Source organism: Corylus avellana, chromosome ca1, assembly GCF_901000735.1.
Source record: "Corylus avellana chromosome ca1, CavTom2PMs-1.0".
Lineage (NCBI taxonomy): Eukaryota > Viridiplantae > Streptophyta > Magnoliopsida > Fagales > Betulaceae > Corylus > Corylus avellana.
The window spans coordinates 32814400-32842181 of NC_081541.1; the positions used below are offsets into that span (position 1 = coordinate 32814400).

Genomic DNA, 27782 nt, shown 5'->3' on the forward strand with positions numbered 1-27782 from the left:
TCTTAATGAAGAGGTTCGCAGAAGAGATGCGGGTGAAGCCTCTTGTTCTGGTGCTGCTTTAAACCTCGAGACTCGGGGCAGAGGACAAGACAGAAACTCTGGTCAAGGCAGATCAAATTCCAGAAAAGGGAGAAGCAAATCTAGATTCAGACAACAACCTGAGTGTTGGAACTGTGGCAAGACTGGCCACTACAAGAAGAATTGCAGGGAACTGCGGAAGGAGACTGAGAATGATTATGCAAACGTAGTGACAGAAGAAGTATATGATGCCCTACTTCTTTCAGTTGACAGTCCCCTTGATTCTTGGGTCTTAGACTCAGGAGTATCTTTTCATACGACAGCGATCCGTGAAATTCTCGAGAACTATATTGGTGGAGATTTCGGGAAGGTGTATTTGGCTGACGGAACGGCGCTCGATGTTGTGGGCTTAGGCGATGTTCGCATTAGAGTTCACCATGACTCGATATGGAAGTTGCAGAAGGTCAGGCATGTTCCGGAACTGAAGAAGAATCTGATCTCAGTGGGACAGCTTGATGAGGAAGGGCATTCAATTCATTTCCACGGTGGAAAGTGGAAGGTCAGCAAGGGAGCCATGATTTTGGCTAATGGTCATAAGATGGGTACTCTCTATATGACGACGAACAACAAGGATACAGTTGCTGTTGCAGATACGGGGGCTGACTCAAAACTATGGCACCTAAGGCTTGGGCACATGAGCAAGAAAGAGATGAAGGTACTTATGTCAAAAGGGAAACTACCGGGGTTAAAGTCAGTTGAGTCTGATTTGTGTGAAGGCTGCATCCTAGGGAAGCAGAAGAAGGTGAGTTTCGCAGAAGTTGGCAAAGCACCTAAGCTTGGAAAGCTGGAGTTGGTACAGACGGATTTGTGGGGTCCCGCACCAATGGCATCTCTTGGAGGCTCACGGTATTACATCACATTTATTGATGACTCAAGCAGGAAGGTATGGGTTTATTTCTTGAAAAGTAAATTTGATGTATTTGAGACTTTTAAGAAATGGAAGGCCATGGTTGAGACTGAAACAGGCTTGAAGCTCAAGCGTTTGAGATCTGACAATGGAGGAGAATACGAAGACAGGGGGTTTAAACAGTTTTGTGCAGTGAATGGGATTAGAATGGAGAAAACTATCCCGGGAACACCACAGCAGAATGGCGTGGCTGAGCGCATAAACCTGATCCTCAATGAGCATGCTCGAAGTATGATGTTGCATACTGGGTTACCAAAGACTTTCTGGGCTGATGCAGTTAGCACTGCTGCATACTTGATAAATAGGGGGTCTTCCGTTCCCTTGAGCCATAGACTACCAGAAGAAGTCTGGAGTGGAAAAGAGGTAAATCTTTCACATCTGAAAGTTTTTGGTTGTGCTTCGTATGTCCATGTTGAGTCTGATGCTATGAGTAAACTAGATGGTAAATCTAGTAAGTGTTTCTTCATTGGATATGGAGATGAGGCCTTTGGTTATCGATTTTGGGATGATCAAAATGGGAAGATCATTAGAAGTCGGAATGTGACTTTTAATGAGTGTGCTATGTACAAGGATGAGTCAAGTGCAGAACCTGAAGTTACAGAGCATGAACCGAAGAAGTCTGAGTTTGTTAACTTAGAATAGCTTTCTGAAAATACAGTGCAGAAAGAGAAACAATTCGTGGAGGTGGAGCTTGATGAACAGTGTTCACTCACGAATGAATGTGATGACAGAGATTCTTCAAGAAACTTACAGCACCGGGAAGAGTCTTATTCTTTAGCAAGAGGCAAAGAGAAACGTGATCGAAAAGCAACAAAGAGGTATGGCTTTGAGGATATGGTTTCTTTTGCTCTAGCAGCTAGTAGTGGAGATCCATCATCTGTTCAAGATGGTATGCTGAAAGAGGTGGAGTTACTACGGAAAGGTAAAGCTTGGGAATCAGCAGGATTACCCAAGGGAAAGAAGGCTAAAGGGTGCATATGGGTCTACAGGAAGAAAGAGTCATCGGATAAAGCTGTACGGTCGACGGGACAAATAGGGAGGCATGGTGTTATGTCTAAATCAGGTCCTACGCTCAAGTTCAAGAGGCGCTTGGACTTGAGGGACACTTGTAGAGTGTGATTGCCCTTGGGGGCTGAGGCGGAGACATCTGGAGGAGACACCTTTTGGTAGACTTGATGGGATTCAAGTCAAGGTGGAGATTGTTAGGTGTGACTTGCCACCCATCACACGTGGGCCCCAATAGTTCTCTACTCCTTTTGGGTTTAGGAGACTTTTGTCCAAGTTTGTTTTGGAGTCGTTCTCCTATGTATAATTGGACTCCTTGTTTGACTTATAGTAAAAGTCTTAAACCAACATGTAAAATGAGAGTTAAGCTTCTATATAAGAAACAAAGCACAAGGTGAATGTGTGTGTGCCAAAAACGTGAAGCACCAAAGGGAGGAGAAAAAAGAGAGAATTTGAGAGAAGGAGATACAAGGGCAGCAAGGGTGTTTTCTTCTTGGTGGTTTTTGGAGGAGCCAAAAACAAGTGATTAGAAGAAAAAGGGTGCTGCAGAGTGAGAGAAGAAAATAGAGATCAGCCGCCATCCGTTCCAACAAAAGAAGAGTTTGTACATCTGTCTTTTGTATTCTATTTTGGGAATAATCTTTCTTGTGTGATAGTGAGATTTGGGTGTATTGGGGCTTTGGGATCTGAGTGATTTTCTCTCTACTATTCTTGTACTCATCTTTTGATATTGAATTTTCTCTGGGTCGTCTCCGCCAGTGGATGTAGGCTTGTTAAGCCGAACCACTATCTTTGTGTCGTGTGTGATTTGATTGCCTAATCTTTGTTATTCCGCATTCTTCTTATTTTTTCGCATCTCATGGGTCTTGGGAAATAGGATTAATTTCCTAACACTCACATCCTCTGCTATCAAATCGTTACTTTCTTCTCTCTTTTCATTTGTGATCTTCACCATCTTTCTTGGCAGATAGCAATGGCTATTCACTTGCCTGGTATTATACATGCTAAGCACATTCTCCGCTGATCAAACTCATTTGCAAAGAGAGCAGCTTCCACATTTTCGGATGTTCCAAAAGGCCACCTTGCTATATATGTTGGAGAGAGCGAAATGAAGCGATTCATAGTTCCAGTATCACTTCTAAACCATCCTTCATTCCAACAGTTGCTAGGCAAGGCTGAGGAAGAATTTGGTTTTGATCATCCATTGGGTGGTCTCACAATTCCCTGCAGCAAAGACCTCTTCATTGATCTCACTTCTCACTTACATGAATTGTTGTAATACATAAACAAGCAGTGACAATTTTGTAAATCCATGAATATTCTTCATTTTTTTTAGCAGAAGAAGAGATGGGGATTGAATACCTACTCTTAAGTTTTTCTAAACGAATGATTGCGGTCTCTCTTACACTCTCTCACATTCTCTCACATTCTCCTCAGCTTTAATTGATCTTTAGATTCTGTGATATTTCAAGCCCCTTTGATTTTGTTTGATTTGACTTGTTTTTCTTTGAATGATAGTCAATCTATTGTAGGCATTGGTTTTCGAGAGTCTAATTTGGTCCACAGTAACATAGTTCTTGTGAATAATTTCCTCACAAGAATATATAGCTAGGGTCCAAGCTAATCTCAGAAATTGAGGTGCATTCTGTTCTGAAATGCAAGTTCGATCTCCTTGAGTTATCAATGAACTATATAGCATTCAACAGTTACTAATCATAGTTGAGTAATGCATAAGCCTATAGTTTAGCCTTTGGATAAGCCATTAAATAGAACTTGGAAACAACTTCCTAGCACAAAAATTGATAGACACTAATTTCAAATTTGTTATGATTTGGTGTGGTGCAAACCAAAACCTGGCTCAGTTTTGATGATTTCGTCATTTCGTCATAAGAAAGCTGCATAACTTATACTCCATAGAAAAAAATTGCAAAATTAATCTTCTCTGCTGCAATGGTGAAATCTGCTCAAGCAATCAAGGATGTTTTGGCTTATTTTGCTGATATTTTGGGTTGGAAGGCTAACCCAAGTAAGAGTTGTGTTCTTTTCTGGCCTGTCTGCTACCGAGAAGGAACTTCTGCTTGATTGTCTTCAAATGAAGGAAGCAAATCTTCCTGTACGCTACTTGGGGGTCCCTCTAATATCCAAAAAATTGTCAGCAGCGGATTGTGGTGTTTTCCTTGAGGAGGTTTCAGCAAACATCAACTCTTGGTTGTCCAAGAAATTAACTTTTGATGGCAGGTTATCTTGTGTACTGATCATCTATTTTTATCCTCCCTAAACAGATTATTAGACTTTTGGGGCAAAAGTTCAACAGATTCCTTTGGTTAGGGACTGATGATGTCAACTCTAGAGAAAGGAAGGTTGGAGCTTGATATGTGTACCCAAGGAGGAGGGAGGTTTGGGAATTAAAAGATTGGAGGATTGGAACAAGGCTTCCATGTTGAGGCACTTTTGGAATCTTTTTGCAAGGGCTAGCTCTTTGTGGGTTGCATGGGTGAAACAGTACTTGCTAAAAGGTAAGAGCTTTTGGCAAGTGAAAATCCCTCAAGTGTGCTTTTGGAGTTGGAGGAAACTCTTGAAGTTGCCTAACAGTGCTAGACAATTCATTTTGTTTAAGGTTGGGAATGATAGGAGTTTTACTGAGATTTGGAATTTGTTTCCTTTCCTGTGTGGTGTAATGCAGTATAGAAAAGCTGAGAAACTCTGGTTGTCTTGCATACTTATGGAGGTAAGGGATTTTCTCAATTCCTCAAGATCATTCCATAAAGGCTACTGTAACAGAACCAAGATAGGTTCAATAGAAAATCTTAAGGGTTCAAGATGACTGCTTTTTATAGAAAATGTCGCCAATAGAGAGGCTCGAAGGTATAAGAGACGGCAATAACAATGGAGGAGAGAAATGTGCTGATGAACATACTCCAAACCACCAGGAATGCTTAGATACCGCTCGGATGTTGGCAACAGCTTTGCTCAATGTTGTGTGCCAAGCATAGAATATGGGAAATCAAAATGAAAAGAGTAGATGCTCATTCTGAGATTTTTGTGGAATTCACTATCCCACTTTGTTGGAAGTTAGGGCCCCATAATGGTAGAAACTTGGAAAACCAATATTGGATGATTGTTCAGAGTTATTGGTTGCACAATAGAACAAAAGAGACGATGCCTCAAAAAAGAGAGCACGAGTGCCCATTTTTTCATGAGTAATGCTAGAAATCGCTGCTTTATCATACTGTGTTATGCAGACTGGCATTGTCACGTCAACATAATAAAGTAGTGGTGAAATAGAAGTGTAGTTTCTAACATTCCCTATTTCCACATTGTGAGCGTAAAGTGAGGTGGTCCGCTTTCTCACATTATGGGCGAAAAAATAAAAATAAACACAATCTCGTAATAGGTAACAATCCCCATCTCTTTAATGTTTTATATGAACATAATGGCTCTTAATGTTTTAAAGATAGAAACAAATTGTGAAACTGCAATAAATCTGGTTGTCAAATTTATAATGGGTAACAATCCCCGTCTATTCTGCCAAAACGAAAGAGAGAATATACATGGATTTACAAAAATTTGCACTGCTTGTTTATGTACTACAACAACTCTTGTAAGCGAGAAGTGAGATCAGTGAAGATGTCTTCGCTGCAGGGGATTGTGAGGCCCCCCATTGGATGATCAAATCCAAATTCTTCCTCAGCCTTGCCTAGCAATTGTTGGAATGAAGAGTGGTTCAGAAATGATACCGGAACAACGAACCGCTTCTTTTGGCCCTCTCCAACATATATAGCAAGGTGGCCCTTTGGAACATCCATAAATGCTGAAGCTGCTTTCTTTGCAAATGAGTTTGATCGGCGGAGAATGTTCTTAGCATTTGTAATACCAGGCAAGCGAATAGCCATTGCTATCTGCTCAGAAAGATGGTGAAGATTACAGATGAAAAGGGAGAAAAAAGTAAAGGATTTGAAAGCAGAGGATGTGAGGACTTGGTTTGGCTATGCAATGATATGCGTATGAATTTATAAGCATTTGAGGTCTCTGAAATGAGGAGTGAATGGTGCAGAGGCATTCGGGTGGGGATCATTTGTTCGAAACATAAGCATTTGAAGGATCACATGGACTTGTCTTCAAACTCATCGTCTAGGACATTAAAAGTTGGGAGACATTTTAGGCATGCTTTTCTGGGTGAACAACCAACAAGGGCCCCAGTTGAAATCAAAGATATATAAGTGGATTGGAACAACTTCCCAACGTCTGGCATGTGGAGATAAGCATTTGAAGTCTGTGAAATGTGGAGTGAGTGGTGCTGAGGCATGCGGGTAGCAGGATGTTTGAAGGATCACATGGAGCTGTCCTCCAACTCATTGCAAAGAACTTGGCAGTGGTTGAGATATATCTGTTGGAGCACATTTTGCGCAATCTTTTCTGGGAGAACAACCCACAAGGGCCCCAGTTGAAATCAAAGACATATTGGGATTGTAAAACACTTTCAACATATATGTCAAGTATCCTCTTCTAGTGTATTGTCAACCAGTCGTACAGAGATTTATCCAATCCATATGTCTTTGATTTCAACTGGGTCCCTTGTAGGTTGTTCTGCAAGAAATATAAAGCCTCAATCACTACCATGTTGTTGAGATGGAAGACAAGTTCATGTGATCCTTCAAATGCTTATGTCCTATTCCACAATGCAGAGACTTTCACAAGCTAGTCATATCTATATATACATGCACATAACACATCATTCCCTACCCAAACACAAGTCTTCAAATCCTCTGCCCCCTTTTAGTTTCTGATCTTCACTATCTTTCCCAGAAACAACATACATATAAAGCAATGGCTATTCGCTTGCCCGGTATTACAAACGCTAAGAACATTCTCCGCCGGTCAAACTCATTTGCAAAGAAAGCAGCTTCAGCATTTATGGATGTTCCAAAGGGCCACCTTGCTATATATGTTGGAGAGAGCCAAAAGAAGCGGTTCGTCGTTCCAGTATCATTTCTGAACCACTCTTCATTCCAAGAATTGCTAGGCAAGGCTGAGGAAGAATTTGGATTTGATCATCCAATGGGTGGCCTCACAATCCCCTGCAGTGAAGACATCTTCATTCATCTCACTTCTCGCTTACATGAGTTGTTGTAATACATAAACAAGCAGTGCCTATTTTGTAAATCCATGTATATTCTTCATTTTTTTAACAGAAGAAGAGATGGGGTTTGACTACCTACCCTGAGTTTTTCTAATCGAATGATTGCACTTTCTCTTACACTCTCCTCATATTCTCAGTTTAATTGATTCTGTAATATTTCAAGCCCCTTTGGTTTCGTTTGATTTGGCATGTTTTTCCATGGATATTTGTAAATTCCAGTCAATTTAAATTGGTAAAATCTTTTCAGTTAATTGATAAAAAAAAATTTCAAAAATCGTGACTACATCAGAAGAAAGAAAGAATTATGGAAAAAGATGAATTTGTTAAAATTTTTGTTTTTTACTCTCAAAACAAAAACATTATCAAATAACGCAGAACATGTTTGTGAGTATACCATGACGGCTTGATTTGATATCACAAATGAAAACTGAAAAGGGAGAAGAAAGTAAGGATTTGATATCAGAGGATCTGAAGACTTGATCTTGCTGTGAAAGGATTTCTTCAGACTTCATATATATAATTATAGATGAGTGGTGTAGAGGGATCCAGGTGGGGTTGGTGGGAGACATTAGCATTTGAAGGATCACATGGACCTGTTTTTCTACTCATCATGAAGAACTTGATAGCAATTGAGACTTTGGAACACGCTGAGCACAAGCATTTGCCTGGAGAACAACCTACAAGGGACCCAGTTTAAAGGAAAGACATGTGGATTGGAGAAAAATTTGAACTAACTGGCTGACCTCTTGCTATGGAGGACAAGATTAGACATATATGTCGATCTTGCAAACTTAACTCGTATCTTTACAACAAGTTTAACCTCAATGAAATCTAGATGCTAGAAACAGAAAAGTTATCTGTATCAGCAAAATACTCTGATTCTATGACATTCTCTTAATTTGCCTTAGTATCAGAAAAGTTATCTGTATCAGAAAAGTTACAATGAGTTTGAGGACAAACCCCCGTGGAGAGCACATGAAGTATGTCCTACAAGTAGTCATAGCTGGAGCAACCCTACATATCTCAAACAAGTACTGCATTGTAAGTGATGAAATTATTGGAAGCCACTGTAAGAATCATCAGTAGAAGCATCAAAATTTAGGTGCTGACTAATGGAACAACAAGTTTCTTTTCTTTTCTTCCCATTTTTGTTCACTTTTGTTATGATCTCATAATTTGTTAGGATTGTCGAGACTATGTGATTTAGTGAAAAAGTACAGATCAAAATGGAGAGAAAACAAGCAGGAATTCATGTGGTTCGACAAGAACGAGTTGCTAATTTCACTTCTCGACTCAGCCTATGTGGCCTTTACACTAAGAGTCTTGCTATTTGGCCACTAAGAGTCAGACAAGTGTCTACCAAAGTCTGACATGACTTTATTAAAAAAAAAAAAAAAATTGTAAAAATCTCTCTCTCTTCCCCCATTTCGTTTTTTTTTTTTTTTTTGTTAGTTAAATTTTTATGAATTAATATTTAATTTCTAATGCCTCAAAACTTGTTTTTGAATTCAAAACTAAAACTTAGAGGCGAAAAGTTAACCCCTTAAAGATGATATCACCCAAAAGGAATTCAATCATCCTAAATTTGGTACTAATGTCTCAAATTTGGTGCTAATATCTCAAATTTGAATTCCCCTTTAATGTTTATCTTCTTTAATTAAAAAAATAAAAATAAATAAAATTTGTAAATGTCTGAAGCTTGAGGCAGCCGTAAATCTCTACTCTTACACTAAAGCTCAGTGTTATTTTAGAATATTAGCCATCATTTCTAATATAATCAATGTAAGAGATAGTAACAACCTTGGCCTTATAAGATTAAGTTCCTCTAGTCATTTACAAGTAGGGCTTCCAAGGGTATTTAATGCGCATCTAAAATTAAACAAAAATATTAGCAAACAACCAAAACACCAAAAACTAATAAAAATACAAAAACAGTTTTCACCTTTAAATCAAAAACAAAAAACAATGCCGAAACACATTAACAAACAAAGCCATTATATTCAATGGTAAATAACCATGTGGTTTTTGAAAAAAGTAAGTTTTGATCGAATTGTTAGTTTCATAATGGCAATTACATTCACAATTCCAATGGTTATTGTCAAATCACAACTTATCTCAAACTTTTGAGCTTTTAATAAACTGGTTGATTTAATTAATTTTCTTACTGTTATCATAGTTGGTGGTTACAATGTGAAACAAAGGAGCTAAGGCATTAACCAATACATAAAGAAGGACTTATATGAAATAGATTTGCATGGAATGTTTTGATTCCCAAATTTTCATATAAAAGACAAAGAATTTTACAATGATTTGTGAAATAACCCAATGCTCTTAATTCAAAATTGAAAAGATGGATTTTTGGGTCAATGGTGTTCTCAACACTACTCATTATCATGTCTTTCATTTCTCTATTGAGCCACCCAGATTACAAGTAGATCACAGAAGGCTTCTCTGCGTGGAATTTTGTGAGATATTTCGGGTATAAAGTTGGAACCATGAAGCACCTCCTCTGAGTTTCTCCACATTGCCTTCAAATCTGTGGCCTCTTGAACTCCCCACATCTTCTGGAAAATCTGCTTGCCCTGAGCAGTCCAAGGCAAAGGGATATGTTCTTCAGATACTGCAGTACCTTCTGCTTAGCAACATTCACAACCTTATCCTTCTCCAGAAAGAGATAAAGTGCATGAGTTTACAAATCTGTTTGCTGATTAATCTTGCTGCCATGTATCACAATCTGTTTAAGCGAGAAGTGAGATCAATAAGGACATCTTCTCTGCAAGGAATTGTTAGACCACCCATTGGATGATCAAACCCAAATTCTTCTGCAGCCTCATTTAACAAGTTCTGAAATGAAGGCTCATTTAGGTATGATATAGGTAGAATGAACCGCCTCTTCTGGCCCTCACCAACATAGACTGCAAAGTAACCTTTCGGAACAATTTTAGTTGTGAAAGCTGCTTCTTTGCCGCTTAGAAAAGACCCACGGAGAAACTGCTTAACATGCATAATTGCAGGAACTCGAATAGCCATTTCTGTAAAAGCTTGACCTTCAGAAACAACTTTGGAGAAAAAGGTGGATAAATGTTTACTTGTGGAGATAAGTGGACTTGGTTTGGCTGTTGGAATAGCATGTATGTGTATATATAGATGAAAGGAGGGATAGAAGAATTTCTGAAATGTGAGTATGAGTATTGTGGGGTATTGGTGAAAGACATAGGCATTTGAAGGATCACATGCTTTTGTCTTCCAACTCATCATCAATAACTTGGTGTTGGTTGAAACAGTACTTCAAGGAAGACCTTATGTCCAACAATTTCTGGGGTGGTAACGAACATGGGACCCCACTTGAAGTTAAGAGATGTGGCTAGGAGAAACCTCCTGTGGAGTTCTAATGTTATGTGGCCAGCATTCTCAATTGGAGTAGGTCTTAAAGAGAGATATATCTAACATTGGGGACCATCAAAGGACATTTTTCAAGAGGGATCATATGCTTTTGTCTCTCTGTATTTTCATTACTTTTAATGCTCTAATCTATATGTTATTCATCAATCATAGCCAGTCACATAACAGAGCAAACTACAGAGCCCACATTCTCTATTTACACTCCATACAGATTAAACGAACCAACCTTGTTAAGAATATTACTTGTTATTTACTTCTTTAGGTATTATTAGTCTACTAGGTTTACCTTTTCTTATTCTACTAGGTTTACCTTTCCTTATTCTACTAGGTTTACCTTTCCTTAATCTATTAGGTTACTTGCCTCTCTATAAATAGAGGCCTCTGTATTCATTATTATTATCAGAGTCAATACAATGTAGTCCATTGTGTGCTTTCGCTCTCTCTCTCTTCTCTCTCTCCGCTTCTAATATATTATCTAATATATTTAACATGGTATCAGAGCCACCTTTCTGTGGCCTCCAATAAACGTCTTTGACGTTTTTCGGCGCCGCCAGTGTTATCCGGCAAATCATTCTCTCTGCTCCTCACGGTTCTCTATCTTCTCCTCGAGGTTTTCAGTGTATCACTATACCGCTTGAAAACCTGGAAGACAACCGTCCCAGAGCCGCCGCACACAGTCCCATCGAAGCTTCCACGCGCCCTCACGCGCCGCCCAAATTTTTGGCAATTCCGCCACTGCCCTTCCGCCACCAGCCGCCACGGTGGTCCGATCACTTCTCCAAGGCCACCGATCAATAGCTTTCATCTCGGTGATTCCAGAACAAGTCCCATATCCTCCATACGACGCTCCACGCGCTCCCACGCGCCCCCAGAAGTTTCGCGCCTCAGATCCACACGCCAGTACACGCCTACCACACACGCCATCGCACCCACGTGCCACGCCATCCTTGCCACGTCAGCCCTAATTTCCACGTCAGCATAGCCACGCCAGCCCTACGTGTCACGTCATCAGTGCCACGTCAGCCTGTGTGCCACGTCATCAGTATCAAGTCAGACCTTACCACGTCATTAGTGCCACGTCAGCGTTGACTTTTCAATCGTTGACCGTTGACTTTGACTTTGACCACTGAAAAAGTTGACCAGGTGTTTCCTACTCAATTTTTCGTCCTGATTTCAAATTTGTGGTCTATTTTTGCTTTTGGCATCTCTATATGGCAGAAAACAAGACTCTTCTTCAAATTTAGGCGTTTGTTTTATGCGGTTCAAGTTGGGTTATGCTTGTTCAATTCGGTTTTATAGCCTGTTCTTTGGCGCAATTCAATCCGGTTCATTCTTCTTGCGGATGGCACTCTCGGGTCAGACCAATCTTTCCTTAGGTCCATGGGTTTTCGGGCTAAAGAAGCCCCTTTCAACCGGCCCACTTATGCCTTGTCAAATGCCGCCATCACCGGTCACTGAATAGCCTCTTCAACCGGCCATTTTTCTCCTTACTTAGCTCAGCCGGATAGGCGAGACGGTCTACTAGTTAGATGGGCCAGACTTTAGTTTAGCCGACAAGGCGAGACGGTCCAAGGGTTTCAGGCATGATTAGCCTCTTCAACCGGCCCTGCTTATCTCAGCCGACCAGGCGAGACGGTCTACTAGTTAGACTTTAGTTCAGCCGACAAGGCGAGACGGTCCAAGGGTTTCAGACATGATTAGCCTCTTCAATCGGGCCTACTTATCTCAGCCGACTAGGCGAGACGGTCCAAGGGTTTCAGACATGATTAGCCTCTTCAACCGGCCCTACTTATCTCAACCGACCAGGCGAGACGGTCTACTAGCTAGAATTTTTTTTGGGACAGACTTTAGCTCAGGCGAGACGGTTCAAGGGTTACGAGCCAAACAAGCCCCTTTTAACCGAACCTACTTTTCTCAGCCGACCAGGCGAGCTACTTCATTACTAGTATATGGTTTTCAAGTCAAATTATAACCAAGTGAACCAAGCTCCAGCTTAAATGCATTGCTCAAATTCAGGCAGAATCCACGGGTCTCTAACAACTTTTATGGCGTTACTTCGGCAATTGTTTCGGCACAAGCAGCTTTTTCGGCGAATTCCTTTTTCTTTCCCTTTTCGTTTATCCAAACTCAAGTTTACACATTGAGTTTGAGGGGGGATGTTAAGAATATTACTTGTTATTTACTTCTTTAGGTATTATTAGTCTACTAGGTTTACCTTTTCTTATTCTACTAGGTTTACCTTTCCTTATTCTACTAGGTTTACCTTTCCTTAATCTATTAGGTTACTTGCCTCTCTATAAATAGAGGCCTCTGTATTCATTATTATTATCAGAGTCAATACAATGTAGTCCATTGTGTGCTTTCGCTCTCTCTCTCTTCTCTCTCTTTCTTCCGCTTCTAATATATTATCCAATATATTTAACAAACCTGTTGGACCAAATATTAACTAGTAGGGACAAAAATGTGGACCAGGTACATTACAAATTACACACAAACAAGTTATCACTTCATGTGAACATGTTGCTTAATACAAAATGCAGAAGAATTGGAGAGGAAATGAGTGGACCCTGAACCTGAAAGGTTGATCAAATAGGAAAACCAAACCACTCTAGAATCTAAAAGGATGAAGAAAGTTTTTAATTTTATTTGGTCAATGCAGGAGTCTCTATTGGTGGACCATAACCAGATAATCCACAATGATCAACTATAGCAGCCTTCACCTTCAAGATATATATTGCATGCCTAGGATGTATGATTTTAATGATTGGATTGAGTGCTAAGTGATGACCAATGGCTAGTTTATATGAAAAAGTTCCTAGACCATCACATATTGTCCATTGGCTAAGTGATGACCAATGGACATTATCAGTTGTGAGTCATTCATGTTTTTTCCTTCAAAACACAATGCTAATTATAAACCGCTTGGTCCAACTAAGGGGGAAATTCAAAATTGCACAGGAAATTGGAAAGAAACTTAGAAAAGACTATGTAAAGGGGAAAAAGAAAGAAAGAAAGAAATATGCGATAATCATGCACTAAATTTAGTCCAGAGCATCATTTCAATGTTTATAACTATCATGATTCCACCTTCCTATACTTGTTGACAATGAAGATGACCATCATTTTGTTCTGTATTTAAGAACACATGAAAATGCGGATTGAGATATCAGCCTCTTTAAGGCCTCAGCACCGACTAGTTTCTGATAAATATCTTAAAGATCGATAAAAGTTTTTGGCTCATCATGTTTTTGACCACCTTAAATACAGATGAAAGGTATTCTGAATCCTCTAGCTTCATTCTTGTTCCAGTTATGTACTTCATGAACATGAACATTTCTAAGCTCAATCTTCGAACACCATGCTACCAAATGAGTTGTAAGAGTCAAATGTCAGTGAATAGAGACTATTTATCCTTTCCCTTAGCAACTAATAACAACAGGCCATAGCATCACTTGTGCCTCAAAATTTCAAATTAAGGCCATCAGGGTTATCTTTAAATTGCATACAGAGTCATCCCTCTTAACTGTTTCCTTTTCACTGTTAATTTTCATCCAATTTAACTTGTGGTTTCCATCCAACTAAATAAAAAATATTTCTCTCACCCTCCTTTCTACAACTCGCTCAGCTGTCCAATCACATCCCACAAGCTAAGCCTAGCTTTTGAATTTGATAACATAATACATATACCAACATTCTTAGGATCCAGCTCAAGTGCTCCAAGCAGCCAATTTCTGCAACCCAAAATTCCCATAATCTGCCCATCTCCCTTATATAGCGTCTCATTCATTAGCTTTCATGCCTTACCAATGTCCATTTTCTTCACATGCTGCTATATATAATAGAAAGACATCATTTTCGACTGATTGACAGATGATATAATAGAAAAACATATGATGTTCTGACTAGGCAAGCTTGGAGCTTTGTTTAATTGAAATCAAATTGTTAGGACCTCTGCTTTATACTATGTTTAATTACCACTTATCCCAAAGCTTAAACTAATAGGAAATTGTGTTTTAATTATTTATGTAATACTTTAACAAAAAATAAAAAATAGACACTGATTATGTAAAAGAAAAAAAGCAATGATTCTATTTAACAGTTTCTTCAAATGGAGAGATCCTTTTTTTCTGCCAAATAGCAGAAAACCAGAAAGAAAAAGAAAAAGAAAAAATTGATTTACAATGTATTGGCAAGATTTTAATTATGAACTACTCAAGCGAGAAGTGACATCAATGAAAGTATCTACTCTGCATGGAATTGTCAAACCACCAGTGGGATGATTAAACCCGAATTCTTCTTCAGCCTTTCTTAGCAAATCTTGAAATGAAGGCTGGTTTAAGTAGGACACGGGAACCACAAATCTTTGCTTCTGCTTCTCTCCAACATAAACTGCAAAGAAGCCTCTTGGTACATCTGATGATGTTGAAGCTGCTCTAGATGCAGTCAAAGCAGACCTGCGTACAATTTGCTTAGCAAGAGCAACAACCGGCAAACGAACTCCCATGCTTTTGTTTTTATATGTATTTTCAGAAAAGAGTGAAGAAAGAGATCCAAGAGGATTTGTTCTTTCAAGAAAGCTATCAATAGAGAATGTGAAGGCTTGAGTTTGTTGAGACCATAGATATGTGTGTATTTATAGATGGAAATGGTATGTGAAAAATCCTGCAAGTGGTCAAGAGGAATTTCCTGGGATATATCTCATGAAGGTATCACATGGTTTGGTCTTCCAACTAATCAGCAAAGGTTGGCGTGCAAAATTTTTTGTGTTTATATGTTGATAAACACTATGCCCTACAACTTTCAAGATAAGCCAATGAAGGACCAGCAAGAGATTGGAAGATAAGCAGGATACTTATGTTGATATGAGAGAAAAACTAAGCGACTGTTGGACAGAAGACAAGCTTAAGACAAGTGGTCATTTTTTAAGGAGAAATAAAGCTTTGAAGAGGAGTTTAAGGGGGGAAGTTCAAGAAAGCCATGGGTGTTGTTGAACCACCTATACCCATTTGTAAGCTTTCCCTCACAAGATTCACTTCACCCAATTTCAGATGATGATCTCTGTCCAAATGATCCGACTTCAACATCTCTTCCTGCTGCTTCTCATCCCACAAACCAAAGCTAGGATGTAAACTAAGAAAGAAGAATGCATTCTACTCAAGGCCTATTTCAGTCATATAAACCAATGACAATGTCAGTTAACAATATCTCCTATCCTTGTTCAACCACAAAATTCTATGTTAGAATATTAGTTAAATGATAAAATTTATCATTTATTATCCGCTTAAGCTGTTGGAATAAGTGGGAATATAATATAATATCAGAGTAAAGGTTCTGACTTAACACTCTAAGATGTGTAGTCTTCCATTCTGAACCACACTCTTTGTCCAATGTCCAAATATTAATGCATTAGCTCCTCTGCATTATACAATTGAAGCCATTGTGAAAGGTTGTATGACATTTTTCGTTGAAGAGAACAAATTATATATAAGAAAGAAAGATATTCAATTTTATATATTTGCATGGTAAGTTTGCTACTGAATTTCATTGCTGACAAATGCAAAATTTTACAATGCATAATGAAATAACTCAAATCTCTTCATTCAAAACTGAAGAGACAGCTTTGGGTCAATGGTGTCAAACAGTTCATGTTTAACAGACCAGCCATTTTCATGTCCATCTCGCTTGTGAGCCATTACCAGTAAGGTTAATCAATGTCTGAAAATAAAAGATGCTTATAAAATTGGAATTACTCCTGGTGGGCTTCTCCAATGTGAACAGCATTGGCCTTCTGATAGATCATGACCTTGTGTCATCTGCACTCATTGGAGATATGCTTAACTTGAATGATCCTCGGCGAATGGCTTCCCAAACCGTCATTTTCTTGAGAAACTTCAGTGATTTCTGTCATGTGGGTAGACATTTCCTGCTATGTCCCTTCTGCCACAGAGAAGAAATGCCCATGAATGTACAAATGTGTCAGTCTGATCAAGCTTAGTGCGCCCTTCACTAAAATGCATTTAAGCAAGAAGTGAGATTGATGAAGATGTCTTCTCTGCAAGGAATTGTGAGACCACCCATTGGATGATCAAACCCAAATTCTTCCTCAGCCTTGCTTAGCAGTTCTTGAACTGAAGGCTCATTCAGGTATGATATGGGTACCACAAATCGCTTCTTCTGGTCCTCTCCAACATATACTGCAAAATAGCCTTTTGGAACACTTTTAGCAAGACCAGAAACAGACCTGCTGACAATCTTCTTAGCGTGCATTATACGAGGCAGAAGAGCCATTTGTGTTTGTATTATGATTTTGGAAGAGGCTGTAGTTCACAAATGACTTGGGAGAAGGAAGAAAATATTTGCTACAAAAGATACTGAGGATATGATTTGGCTGTGAAATATGTCTAAATAATCGTGTCTATATTTATAGATGGAAGGTTGTCTAAGAAAATCTCTGAAATTTGTGTGAGTGGTGTGGAGGCAATCTGGTGGGAATTAGTAAGAGAAACAAGCACTCCAGGGATCACATGGTGATGTCCTCAAAATCATCATAGAGAATTGGTAGTGAATGAGACTGTATAGTTGGTGGAGGACATTATAACCAACCATCAATTTCTTTTAGAACAAATCACATCGGACCCACTCGAAATCAAAGAGATATCAGATATGAACCAAGGAAAATTCTTGTGGACACAATTGGATATGGAAGCCTTCGAAGGACATGCTTGAGACATGTAGGTCTTTTATTTCTTGACAGAAATATACTAGAGACTTTTTTGGTTGCTTTAGTACATTGACCGCACGGGATACCCATGTGAAGAGCATGCATGTGTTGCTTCTGTACTACGACACACCCCTGTGAAGAGCACAAGGAGTGTGTCCTACAGGTAGTCCTCATAGAAAACCAAACCATTCAAAATACACAACCAAATTTCCATTGAAGTGGGGAAATTATTGCAAACACGATAGGCAGACATCTCAAACTTTGAAGGCGGGAAATGCCATCAGCAAAGCCAAGGCCATTGACCCCTTTTCTTGCTTCTGATTTGAATTTATGTTAAGAAGCTGTCAATCAATCACTTATGGCTCAAACATTTGAGATTTAGACCAATTTTGATAGTTTTAAGTTTGTCTTAGAATATTGTCCCACAAGCTAAGCCTAGCTTTTGATTTTGATAACATAATATATATACCAACATTCTGAGAATCCAGCTCGAGTGCTCTAAGCAGTCAATTTCTCCAACCCAATATTTCCATAATCCATGCAAGCATTATCCAAATTAGCCTCCACATGGAGAGACTGCATCTGCCCATCTCCCTTACAGAGCTTCTCAATTCATTAGTTTCCATGCCTAAGAGCACTTCTAGTGAACTCAATAAAACAGTCTCTTAGCCAAATTTCAGCTAGCCCCTTTAAAATGACCCCTACAGTGAACTCACCTATGCTAGATCACCACCTAGAAGACCAATTGCAGCTTGTTGGAATACATAAATGTTGGTAATCATTTATCCAAAAGGCATATCATAGAAGAGCCCCACTTTCATATTCTTGCCAAGAAAATAATTGACATATATGCTCAACCTGTCATAAGAGGTGAGCCAGTCGTTGAGAAGTTGCTCCAATCCACTTATCTTTGATTTCAACTGGGACCCTTCTGTAGGCTGCTCTCCCAGAAAAGCATACCCAAAATGTCTTCCAACTTTTAATGTCTACATCACTAACATGTCCTTGACGATGAGTTGGAAGACATATCCATGTGATCCTTTAAATGCTTATGTTTCGAACAAATTATCCCCACCCAAATGCCTCTGCACCACTCACTCCTCATTTCAATTCAGAGATTTTCACACACTAACCAATCATCTATATATACACATACACATATCATTCCATAGCCAAACCAACTCCTCAAGTCCTCTGCTCTCAAATTCTTTACTTTCTCACCCTTTCATCTGTGATCTTAACCATCTTTCTGGGCAGATAGCAATGGCCATTCGCTTGCCTGGTATTACAAACGCTAAGAACATTCTCCGTCGATCAAACTCATTTGCAAAGAAAGCAGCTTCATCATTTGTAGATGTTCCAAAAGGCCACCTTGCTATATATGTTGGCGAGAGCCAAAAGAAGAGATTTGTAGTTCCAGTATCATTTCTGAACCACTCTTCATTTCAAGAATTGCTAGGCAAGGCTGAGGAAGAATTTGGATTTGATCATCCAATGGGTGGTCTCACAATCCCCTGCAGCGAAGACATCTTCATTCATCTCACTTCTCGCTTACATGAATTGTTATAAACGTGCAGTGACAATTTTGTAACCATGTATATTCTTTATCTCTTTTTGGTAGATGTACAAGTGGGGATTCTACCCACAAAAAGTTTTACTACAAGAAATCAATGCAGTTTCTCTCACATTCTCTTACATTATGTAAAACAGAGGATACCTTTCGGTTTAAATTTTTCTTCTTTGGATTGATTCTATGATATTTCATTATTTCTAGTCCCTTCTATTTCATTTACCTGTTATACTTGTAAAAAAAAAAAAATCCAAAATTTGCTTCCGAAATGATGTGTATAGACTCACGAGCCTATGTAATTTATTATTTTAAGAAATGTGTCACCATCTTATGAGATTGTGACACATTATGTAGAAAGCAAATTTTGAAATTCCTTTTAAAAAGTATAGCATTCCTCTTATATCACTTGTCAATATCAGGCAATATCAATACCAAACACCAAAAAACCCAAAATAAATCAGCCTATACATTAACATATCGACTGATATTTAATAAATTGTTTTAATTAGAAGAAACTTCACTTAACTCCGCGAATTGTCACCACTTTTACGATGTCTTTCCTAAAGTTCAATTAATTTCTCTCAATTTAGTGTATTCATCTTTTGCAATGTCCCCTTCCGTTAGAATTTTCTATTAAATCCTAAAAGAGGGGTTCGAGATATTGTTTTGCACAACTACATTTTAATGGCTGTAATTTGACATTGTGTGTTGAAATCCTTAGGTGGGTTGGCTGAAAAAGATATTGTTTTTCATCTTTTCTTTGCTCACATCTACATTTTAATGGCTGTAATTTGACATTGTATGTTGAAATCCTTAGGTGGGTTGGCTGAAAATCTGAGTCTGCCGCTCAATAGGCTTGTGCAAGGAACAAGTGTACAAGTATAGCTCAGAGAGGTAATTGCATATATATGTAGGGATTGATTCCGTCTTCTACTGGAACTTGAAGAAGAGGGAACTAACGGTAATAGGAAGTATGGATATCATGGAGGTTTTGTTCAATTGCGCCAAATTGGTTATGAACATCTTTTGTACGTAAAGCTAGCAAAGAAAGAAGAAGAGGACATTGAAGAGCTTGCTGAGACAACAAAAAAAAAAAAACGAGTGAAAGAGAAGCCACATGCCTGTTAAAATAGGACAAAATTCAGTACCTTTTCTCCAACCTAACATGTATAGAAATGCATCCAACTAAAACCTTGAAATATTCAGTAAGAAACGATTTTTTTTTTTTTTTCCAACTAAAATTTAAAATTTGAAAATCCTATCAATTACACGTTCAATTTCTTAGAAAGGGTTCTTATATGTCTTGTGTTTGAGCCTTTAAGTTATGCTATAAGGAGGATTAGAGTCCTTCCAAATGTAATGTGGCTTTTAAAATTACTAATAGATTCAAATGTGATAATTTCATATTCAATGGTAATTTTAAAAGTCACATCACATTTGAGAGAACTCTAACCCGAGTAATAACTTTTAGCATTACTCGTCTAGTTCTCCTTATAGCATTACTCCATTATTGGGACATGCGTGTTGCATGTGGCCCATTTTTCTGTAAGATTTATGAAAAAATTTTATCCTGGGGGTAAAGCGAAAGGGTTTAGTTTTCCTTAAAAAGAAAGGGGTTAGTGTTATTTGTTTGGAAAGATTTCATGAGAAAAGAGTGAGGGAAAGGGAAAGAAAGCAAGGGAAAGTTTAGTAGCTTGATATTATTTGGCTGCCTCTGAATATCTTTGATTCAAATGGGACCCTTGTAGGTTGTTCACCCACAAAAGCTTGCACCGAAACTTTTTCCAGCAAAAATATCAAGTTCTTGACAATGGGTTGGAGGACACCTCCATGTGATCCTTCAGCTGCTTATGTCTCCCTCCACACTACTCACTCCTCATTTCAGAGACTTCAAATGCTTATATATATACATACATACACATATCATTCCATAGCCAATCCAAGCCATCTGCTCTCAAATCCTTTATTTTCTTCACCCTTTTCATTTCTTTCTTAGCAGATTGTGATGGCTATTCGTTTGCCTGGTATTAAGAACATTCTCAGGCGATCAAACACATTTGCAAAGAAAGCATTTATTATGGATGTTCCAAAAGGCCACCTTGCTATATATGTTGGAGAGAGCCAAAAGAAGCGATTTGTAGTTCCAGTTTCGTTTCTGAACCAGCCTTCATTTCAAGAACTGCTAGGCAAGGCTGAGGAAGAATTTGGATTTGATCATCCAATGGGTGGCCTCACAATCCCCTGCAGTGAAGACATTTTCATTCATCTCACTTCTCGCTTACATCAATTGGTGTAATATGGGACAATAACAATGTTGTATGTTGTAACCATGCATATATTATATTCTCTCTCTTGTCGGTAGATGTAGAAGTGGGGATTAGACCCACAAAAAGCTTTAACTTCAAGAATCAATGCAGTTTCTCTTGCATTTTCTTAATACACTTAGGATCACAATATACCGTCACACTTTGTAACTGACGTCCACGACAGTCCATGACTCAAATATGTAATGTGGTGCTTGCTGCTGATATCAAATGATATAATCTTCAAATATAAATTCATTCTTGAAAACTGGCTTCCAAGGGAAAGTGTTCAAAAGTTTATATACACATGGTTAAGAATCTCAAAACGGTACTTAAGTCATGTAGGACACTTAATATCATAACTTACCACAACATTTCTGAATCTAACGTCCATAATGGCTCACTCTATTTCATAAGTCACCTTCTTTTTTATTCAAATCCGAGGCGTGGTGCCTAACTTTGATGCCAAATGATCCAAACTTTGAATAGAATTCATTATTAAAAATCGACTTATAAAAAATATATGCCTAAGAACTTATATACACGTGATTAAAATTATAGTCGTGTGAAATACTTAAAATTGGTTGCACATTTCATCAAACACTATAGCTTCGGGACGATGTAAAGTGAGGAGGAAATCAAAGAAACAGATCCTCTATGGGGAACAAAAATATCCTTCTTAGGGCTGGGTATCGATCGGTTCGGACCGGTTAATGGGCTTATCGGTCGGTTAACCGATAAGCTATCGGTTAACTAAATCATAACCGATTACCGACCGATAAGAAGTGTTAACTGAAAATTATCTGTCATATCGGTAACCTGTTAATGTTAAATCGGTTTGGGCTTTTGTGGGCTTTTTATTAGGCTTTTACTGGTTGCTAATTTGGCTAAAAATTAATTATTTTTTAGGCTCAAATACATTTTGTTGGGCTAAAGCCTAAAATAGCTTATTAAAAATTAGTTATTTTAGAATAGATTTTTGGCTAGTCAATAGACAAAAGTAAAACCAAAACGATGTTGTTTTAGTTTCAATCGTTTTGATTTCAATAATAAATATAAAATTCTAAAAAATTAAAAATTAAAATAGCTTATCGGTCATATTGGTTTTTCGATAAAAAAATTTTAACCAACCGATAACTATCGGTTACGATTAATATCGATTCGGTTAAAGTCGATAATCGGTAATCAGTAATCGGTTATTAGTTAATCTACCTACTCTTAATCCTTCTAATAGAATTAACTAAATATTATCCTGTTGAAATAAGCGGGAGCGAAAATAAATGGATAGTAATGACATGGATTTGGAGTTCACGTGGTTGAATTTTATCACAGACCTTTAACTACTGAAAGAAAACATTTGACTTTTATTCTGACCGTTGACGAGTTTCTTCTTTGGAAACAGCTGTGACTGTGAACTAAAGAGCTGTGCTATGCTGCAACAGATAGCCAAACTCTTTTAAGCATATTCTCCGAATCGACGGTCATGTTTCAGTAGTAGATCACGCCTGTCATTTGTTAAGCACTCGTGAAACAGACTAGTACCCCCAAAATTCATTCTCCCGCCGTAGCCCTAATTTACACAACCACCATTCTCAGGCGACCCGTCAAACCCAGGAGGCTACGCCGCCGTCTACTGCACACCAACGGAGGTCGGAAGCCTCTCACCCACGGGCATTCTTGAGACTCGCCGATTCTCGGCCCCGATCCGCGCTAAGGCCTACACCGACGAACTCGTCCAAACCGCAGTGAGTCATATCTTTTTCCTATCACCTATTCGTAGGCGTTTGGGTTTCAATCATTGCATTTCCGCCATCTGTTTCTGGTTTCCTGGGTTTAAATCGTTGCATTTTTTTGGCTGTTTCTTGTCTTGATGGCGAATGTGTTGAAAAAACGACAATCAACACACACATAAACCGACAACTCCCTTTAAGTCCTCTCTCTCGCACTGTCGCACACACACTAGTTTACTGTGATTTTGTTGGGTTTGTTTGATGAAAGCTCCCCTTCGAAAGTGTGATATGGTGTGCTAATTACTTGTCTGGTATTCAAGGTGTAATTTTTGTTTTGTGTCTGTGATAAGTTATTGTAGAGCAGAGTTTTCTGATGTTTATTTGTTGGGGTTTGGCTGGTGACTGCAGGAGGTATTTTAGTTTCTTTTTTCACTTTTTTTTTAAGAAAAAAAAAATTCAAGAAACATAAACGTTTTCTGGAAAATGTAATATTCTAATAATTAGTAGGACTAGCAATTTTATATTGCTAGTAATTTATGAAATTAGCATTAAGGCTACACTGATAATATCATAATACACTGTTAAAGCTGTTGTGTTACTTGTGTATACACTATATATTGTATGGTGAGGCACATTTGTTGGGCCATGCTTCTGCTTCTAAAATGCTGAAAATTTTATATGATAGTAACTGATGAAAGATATATGGTTAAATGATGCATAAGGTTCACAATTATTTGCAGAGCTTTGTTCTAGCTATTGTTTGTTTGTTTATAACCTTGTGGTGTTTTTCTATACAATTATTTAGAATCTTGAATATGATGGTTTATTTTAGCTGACTGTATGGTTCATCCTCTAAACTTTTCATATGGATGACTAACACTCAGAAGGTAAGAACACTCAGGGTTGCTGTCTTATTCTTTTGGTTTATGACAGGTGGAGGAAAAACAAAATGTTTCTCAAAGTAAAGTTGCCCTGGAATGTCACAATCCCTGCTGAAAACCTGGATGCAGAAGGATTGATGCTTCAAACATCAATCGTTATTCGCCTGTTGGGTGACTTTGCTGCCAGAAAGGCTTCTAAGGATCTTGGATATTATCTTGCTGTCACAACTCTGGAGAGCATAGGAGAGGGGAGAGTCAAACAGCTAACGGGAGATGTTATCTTCCCAGTTGTGTTTAGCGCCCTCACATTCAATCTGTACAGAGGAGAGATTGCAGAGGGGGTTGTCCACAGGGTACTCAAGCTCGGGGTCTTTTTGAGATGTGGGCCAATCGAAAAAATTTATCTTGCTCATTTGAAAATGCCAGGTTACTGCTTCGAGGGTGGGGAGAGTCCATTGTTCCGGGACAAGCAGTCGAAGATCGAAAATAATGTCGTCGTCCGTTTCATTGTGATTGGAACAATGTGGATGGAGGCAGAAAGGGAATTTCAAGCACTGGCCAGTTTGGAGGGTGATTATCTAGGACCAATTTCGTAGTGCTAGGATTATTCAGCAATCTTAAGGCATTAAGACTTACTGCTGAATACAATGAGAGCTCCTACGAAGTCCGCCCTCCCTCAAAGCCCAAGCTGATTCCAAGAAAGAAATATGCCTTCAAGAACAAAGCCTCCAAGAGAGAGAAAAGGTTGCACATCCATGACTGATATGGATGGTGATGCTTTTACTTGAGAATATCTAAAGTCGAGTGTTGTTGAATATCTAAGGGCACTCAAATTTTGTGATACATTTTATTGGGTATCATGTACTAAATGAACGGTACTTTAATTTCTTAAAATTAGTGCAGTTTCAGATTAATTTCTAGGAAGCTTTTATTTGTTCCCTAAGATGCATACTGATTTTATTTGAATGCATCTTCATTTGCTTCCTTGGAAGCCTTTCGTCCTTGCTTCTGGTTTTTCAACTTTAGTATGGATGATATTAATTGATTATTTGCCCCTTAATTCATTTACCCTTTCTCTCTTATCTACCAAGAACAAAGAAATAATAAATAAAAATAAAAAATAAAAAAAAAACATTTAACTAAAAATTAAATTAATAATAAAAAAAAAAATGTAAAGAATTCGATGTATGGTTATTTTAAAAGTGGCTCTTTGACTAAAATTTGGGTAAAGTTGACTTTTAGTTGGTATAAACATTGGGAAAAAGTACACTTTTTCACGTTTGGAGCAATTTTTAATTCGACTTATAATATTTCAATTTTGATAATGTACCTTCCTAAACTTTCAAATTTTTGCAATTTGACCAATTATATTTCAAACTTCACATATTGTCCCTAATTTTTAATTTTTTATTAAAAAAAAAAAAAATCGAGGTGGCTACATCTAGCCATTTTTGCACCACCAAAATTATTTTTTTCTTTTTTTTTTAATAAAAAAATTAAAATTAAAATTAAAAATTATGGGCAATATGAGAATTTTGGAATAACATTGGTCGAATTGTAAAAATTTAAAAGTTTGAGAAAATACATTGTCAAAATTAAAATTTTGGAAGCCAAACTAAAAAACACCCTCAACTTCGGGGTAAAGTGTAATTTTTCATATAAACATCTAAACAAATCAAAAGAATCCGCTTCAAAGTTTTGACAGTAAATAACTGACATTTCAAAACAGCGCTAAAAACTGTACATTGTTACATCAAACGCCTAGACCTCGTAGCCTCCAGTTTCTATGACCGACCAATCCTACTTCCACAGCACCAGAAGCTTAGATTCTATCACTGGCTTCTTAAACCATTGTTCTCAAAGCAAGAATCTTGGAGCCATTAAGAAGCTGCACGCTCGCCTACTTAGAACAGGCTTGCTCTTTATCTCCCTCAATTTTCACACTAAACTCATCGTTTTATACACCACATGCCATCGCAAAAACAACCTTCAAACCTTGACCAATTTCTTCAGGTTCATGAACCCCAGAAACCCACTACATTTTAATGCAATTTTATCTGAGTTTAGTCGAAATGGGTTGGCACTTAATGCACTAAAAACCTTTTCTTTCATGCAAATTAATGGAGTACCTATAGACTCGTACACTTTGTGTAGCTCTTTAACAGCTTCGTCGTCTATCAGAAATGTTAGAGTTGGTAAGCAGGTACATGCCCTTGTGGCCAAATCAGGCTGGTCATCCAGTGTTTTTGTGGGAAGCGCTCTAGTTGATTTGTATGCGAAGTCGTTGGTTATCGATGATGCAGAAGTGATGTTTGATGAAATTCCTGTAAAAAACACGGTGTGTGCTAATGCACTCTTATCAGGTTATGGTGAGGCTAAGATGTGGCTTGAGGGACTTGACCTGGTTCGCAAGATGCCTGTGATGAATTTGGATTATGATCACTTCACAATGTCAGCAATATTACGTGCATGTGCTGGGCTATCTGCATTTGAATTTGGGATGCAGGTGCATGCTTATTTGATTCGGACAGTATATGATGTGGGAAAGGATGTGTTTCTGCAGAGTTCATTGATTGAAATGTATGGCAAGTGTGGCCTAGTGGGGAAGGCGTGGCAAGTCTTTAATTTGGCAGGAATTGGAAAAGGAGGAGGGTGTCAAAGGGATGTTGTTTTATGGACTTCAATGCTTGGAATTTATGGAAGAAATGGACACTCTAAAGAAGTTATTAGATTATACCAAGAGATGTTAAAGGAAGGGATTAAGCCAGATGAGGTCGCATTTGTGACAGTCCTTTCTGCTTGTGGTCACACTGGCCAAGTGAACCTTGGGGTCGAGTTTTTTGAATCCATGACTCGTGACTTCGCGTTGGACCCTGGCCCAGAGCACTACGGTTGTCTGATTGACTTGCTTTGCAGGGCTGGTCAGTTGGAAAGGGCATGGAAGCTGGTGAATGAGATGCTCTGTAAAGGAGATGGCAGCTGCAGTGTTTCCATGTGGGGGGCTTTACTTAGTGCCTGCAAGGATTGCGGAAATATAGAGTTGGGTAAGTTGGCTGCTCAAAAGGCACTTGACTTGGATCCTCAGAATGTTGGGGTTTATGTTATGTTATCAAATTTATATGCTAAGTTTGGTATGTGGGATGAGATTGAGCAGTTGAGGGAGTTGATGAAGGAGAGAGGGTTAAAGAAAGACGTTGGATGTAGTTGGATTGAGGTCACATAATTCTGAAAGAGAAACAAATAGGGCATCTGAGGTTTTGAATTATGAGGAGATGACTCAATGCGAAATTTAAAGATGGGCCTCTAAACTTAAATTCTGATATTGCAAGTGGTCAAATGGTAGCATCTAATAGAAAGTTGAAACAGGAAGTGACAAGGAGAAAAGAGGTAAGCAGCCCTGGGTTTTGTGGCACCTCTGAGGCCGAGGTCTGAAATTGACAAGTTCATGGAGTGTCAACCCAGAACAAAAGTGAAGCTAGAACCTTCATGAGAGACTTTTCTGTTCTCATAGATGAATGACAACCTCTCTGGCCCAAAAAAAAAAAAAAAACTTCATTCAGCGCTGGTGTCTTTAGTAGGCTGATTTTGCTGAATGCAGCTGCTGCAGGTTGGCACATACAGGCAGTAGATATGTGTTTTAGGATGCTCTCAACCAACAACGCTCTGCACAAGACTCAGACTGGTAACCTGAAAACAAATGCATCAATCAAGTTTCCTCTGGGATTTTTGTTTATCTTTCTGCAAGAAATGGTTGGGTGATTCACCACTTGGCTTTTCCTTTTCCAGTTTTGTTATGCAACTCAAATAAAGATTTTCAGTAATTTTACTGCTTGGATTATTCGCAATTCGGACAGCAAATTACTGAAAATCCAGATCTAAGTGACTTGGCATTGGTGATCGTATAGTTTTTTGTGCGCATATATATAGGCATACCCTCCATCATTGTTCTAGTTACTTGGATGAAAGGGAAACACCTCAGTTTTGTGAATTGAAGTAATAAAATGACCAAGTTTCTATGATTTCCTTCTTCAATCACTTTCTCTAG

At 38.4% G+C, this 27782-nt stretch overlaps 7 protein-coding genes across 8 annotated transcripts; 4 read left to right on the forward strand and 3 right to left on the reverse strand.

Moving 5' to 3' along the window:
* Window positions 1-5523: 5523 nt before the first annotated feature.
* LOC132167911 (auxin-responsive protein SAUR21-like) lies at window positions 5524-5945 on the reverse strand. The gene has a single exon (XM_059578956.1). It carries the CDS (start codon window positions 5881-5883, stop codon window positions 5578-5580), a length of 306 nt encoding a protein of 101 aa, XP_059434939.1. The 5' UTR covers window positions 5884-5945; the 3' UTR covers window positions 5524-5577.
* An 801-nt stretch (window positions 5946-6746) lies between these two features.
* LOC132167909 (auxin-responsive protein SAUR23-like) lies at window positions 6747-7195 on the forward strand. Its single transcript, XM_059578954.1, has one exon. It carries the CDS (start codon window positions 6818-6820, stop codon window positions 7121-7123), a length of 306 nt encoding a protein of 101 aa, XP_059434937.1. The 5' UTR covers window positions 6747-6817; the 3' UTR covers window positions 7124-7195.
* A 2300-nt stretch (window positions 7196-9495) lies between these two features.
* On the reverse strand, window positions 9496-10289 carry LOC132167917 (auxin-responsive protein SAUR21-like). Its single transcript, XM_059578962.1, has one exon. The coding sequence runs from the start codon at window positions 10158-10160 to the stop codon at window positions 9858-9860; it is 303 nt and encodes a 100-aa protein (XP_059434945.1). The 5' UTR covers window positions 10161-10289; the 3' UTR covers window positions 9496-9857.
* Window positions 10290-16110: 5821 nt separating this feature from the next.
* LOC132167920 (auxin-responsive protein SAUR21-like) lies at window positions 16111-16902 on the reverse strand. Its single transcript, XM_059578965.1, has one exon. The coding sequence runs from the start codon at window positions 16818-16820 to the stop codon at window positions 16539-16541; it is 282 nt and encodes a 93-aa protein (XP_059434948.1). The 5' UTR covers window positions 16821-16902; the 3' UTR covers window positions 16111-16538.
* Window positions 16903-18482: 1580 nt separating this feature from the next.
* LOC132167915 (auxin-responsive protein SAUR23-like) lies at window positions 18483-18897 on the forward strand. Its single transcript, XM_059578960.1, has one exon. It carries the CDS (start codon window positions 18517-18519, stop codon window positions 18820-18822), a length of 306 nt encoding a protein of 101 aa, XP_059434943.1. The 5' UTR covers window positions 18483-18516; the 3' UTR covers window positions 18823-18897.
* Window positions 18898-22628: 3731 nt separating this feature from the next.
* LOC132167906 (DNA-directed RNA polymerase V subunit 7-like) lies at window positions 22629-24655 on the forward strand. Of its 2 annotated transcripts, XM_059578951.1 has the most exons (3): window positions 22716-22730; window positions 22795-22871; window positions 23790-24655. In XM_059578951.1, the coding sequence occupies exon 3, from the start codon at window positions 23806-23808 to the stop codon at window positions 24331-24333; it is 528 nt and encodes a 175-aa protein (XP_059434934.1). In that variant the 5' UTR covers window positions 22716-22730; window positions 22795-22871; window positions 23790-23805; the 3' UTR covers window positions 24334-24655. The 2 variants fall into 2 exon arrangements, with proteins under 2 accessions (XP_059434933.1, XP_059434934.1); XM_059578950.1 differs by having other exon boundaries at window positions 22629-22875.
* An 843-nt stretch (window positions 24656-25498) lies between these two features.
* LOC132167904 (pentatricopeptide repeat-containing protein At2g13600-like) lies at window positions 25499-27723 on the forward strand. Its single transcript, XM_059578946.1, has one exon. The coding sequence runs from the start codon at window positions 25524-25526 to the stop codon at window positions 26958-26960; it is 1437 nt and encodes a 478-aa protein (XP_059434929.1). The 5' UTR covers window positions 25499-25523; the 3' UTR covers window positions 26961-27723.
* Window positions 27724-27782: the final 59 nt, after the last annotated feature.

Coding starts and splice junctions, on each gene's coding strand:
- LOC132167906 (XM_059578950.1), top strand. CDS start 23,806: ATGTTTCTCAAAGTAAAGTTGCCCTGGAATGTCACAATCCCTGCTGAA.
- LOC132167904 (XM_059578946.1), top strand. CDS start 25,524: ATGACCGACCAATCCTACTTCCACAGCACCAGAAGCTTAGATTCTATC.
- LOC132167915 (XM_059578960.1), top strand. CDS start 18,517: ATGGCCATTCGCTTGCCTGGTATTACAAACGCTAAGAACATTCTCCGT.
- LOC132167920 (XM_059578965.1), bottom strand. CDS start 16,820: ATGGCTCTTCTGCCTCGTATAATGCACGCTAAGAAGATTGTCAGCAGG.
- LOC132167911 (XM_059578956.1), bottom strand. CDS start 5,883: ATGGCTATTCGCTTGCCTGGTATTACAAATGCTAAGAACATTCTCCGC.
- LOC132167909 (XM_059578954.1), top strand. CDS start 6,818: ATGGCTATTCGCTTGCCCGGTATTACAAACGCTAAGAACATTCTCCGC.
- LOC132167917 (XM_059578962.1), bottom strand. CDS start 10,160: ATGGCTATTCGAGTTCCTGCAATTATGCATGTTAAGCAGTTTCTCCGT.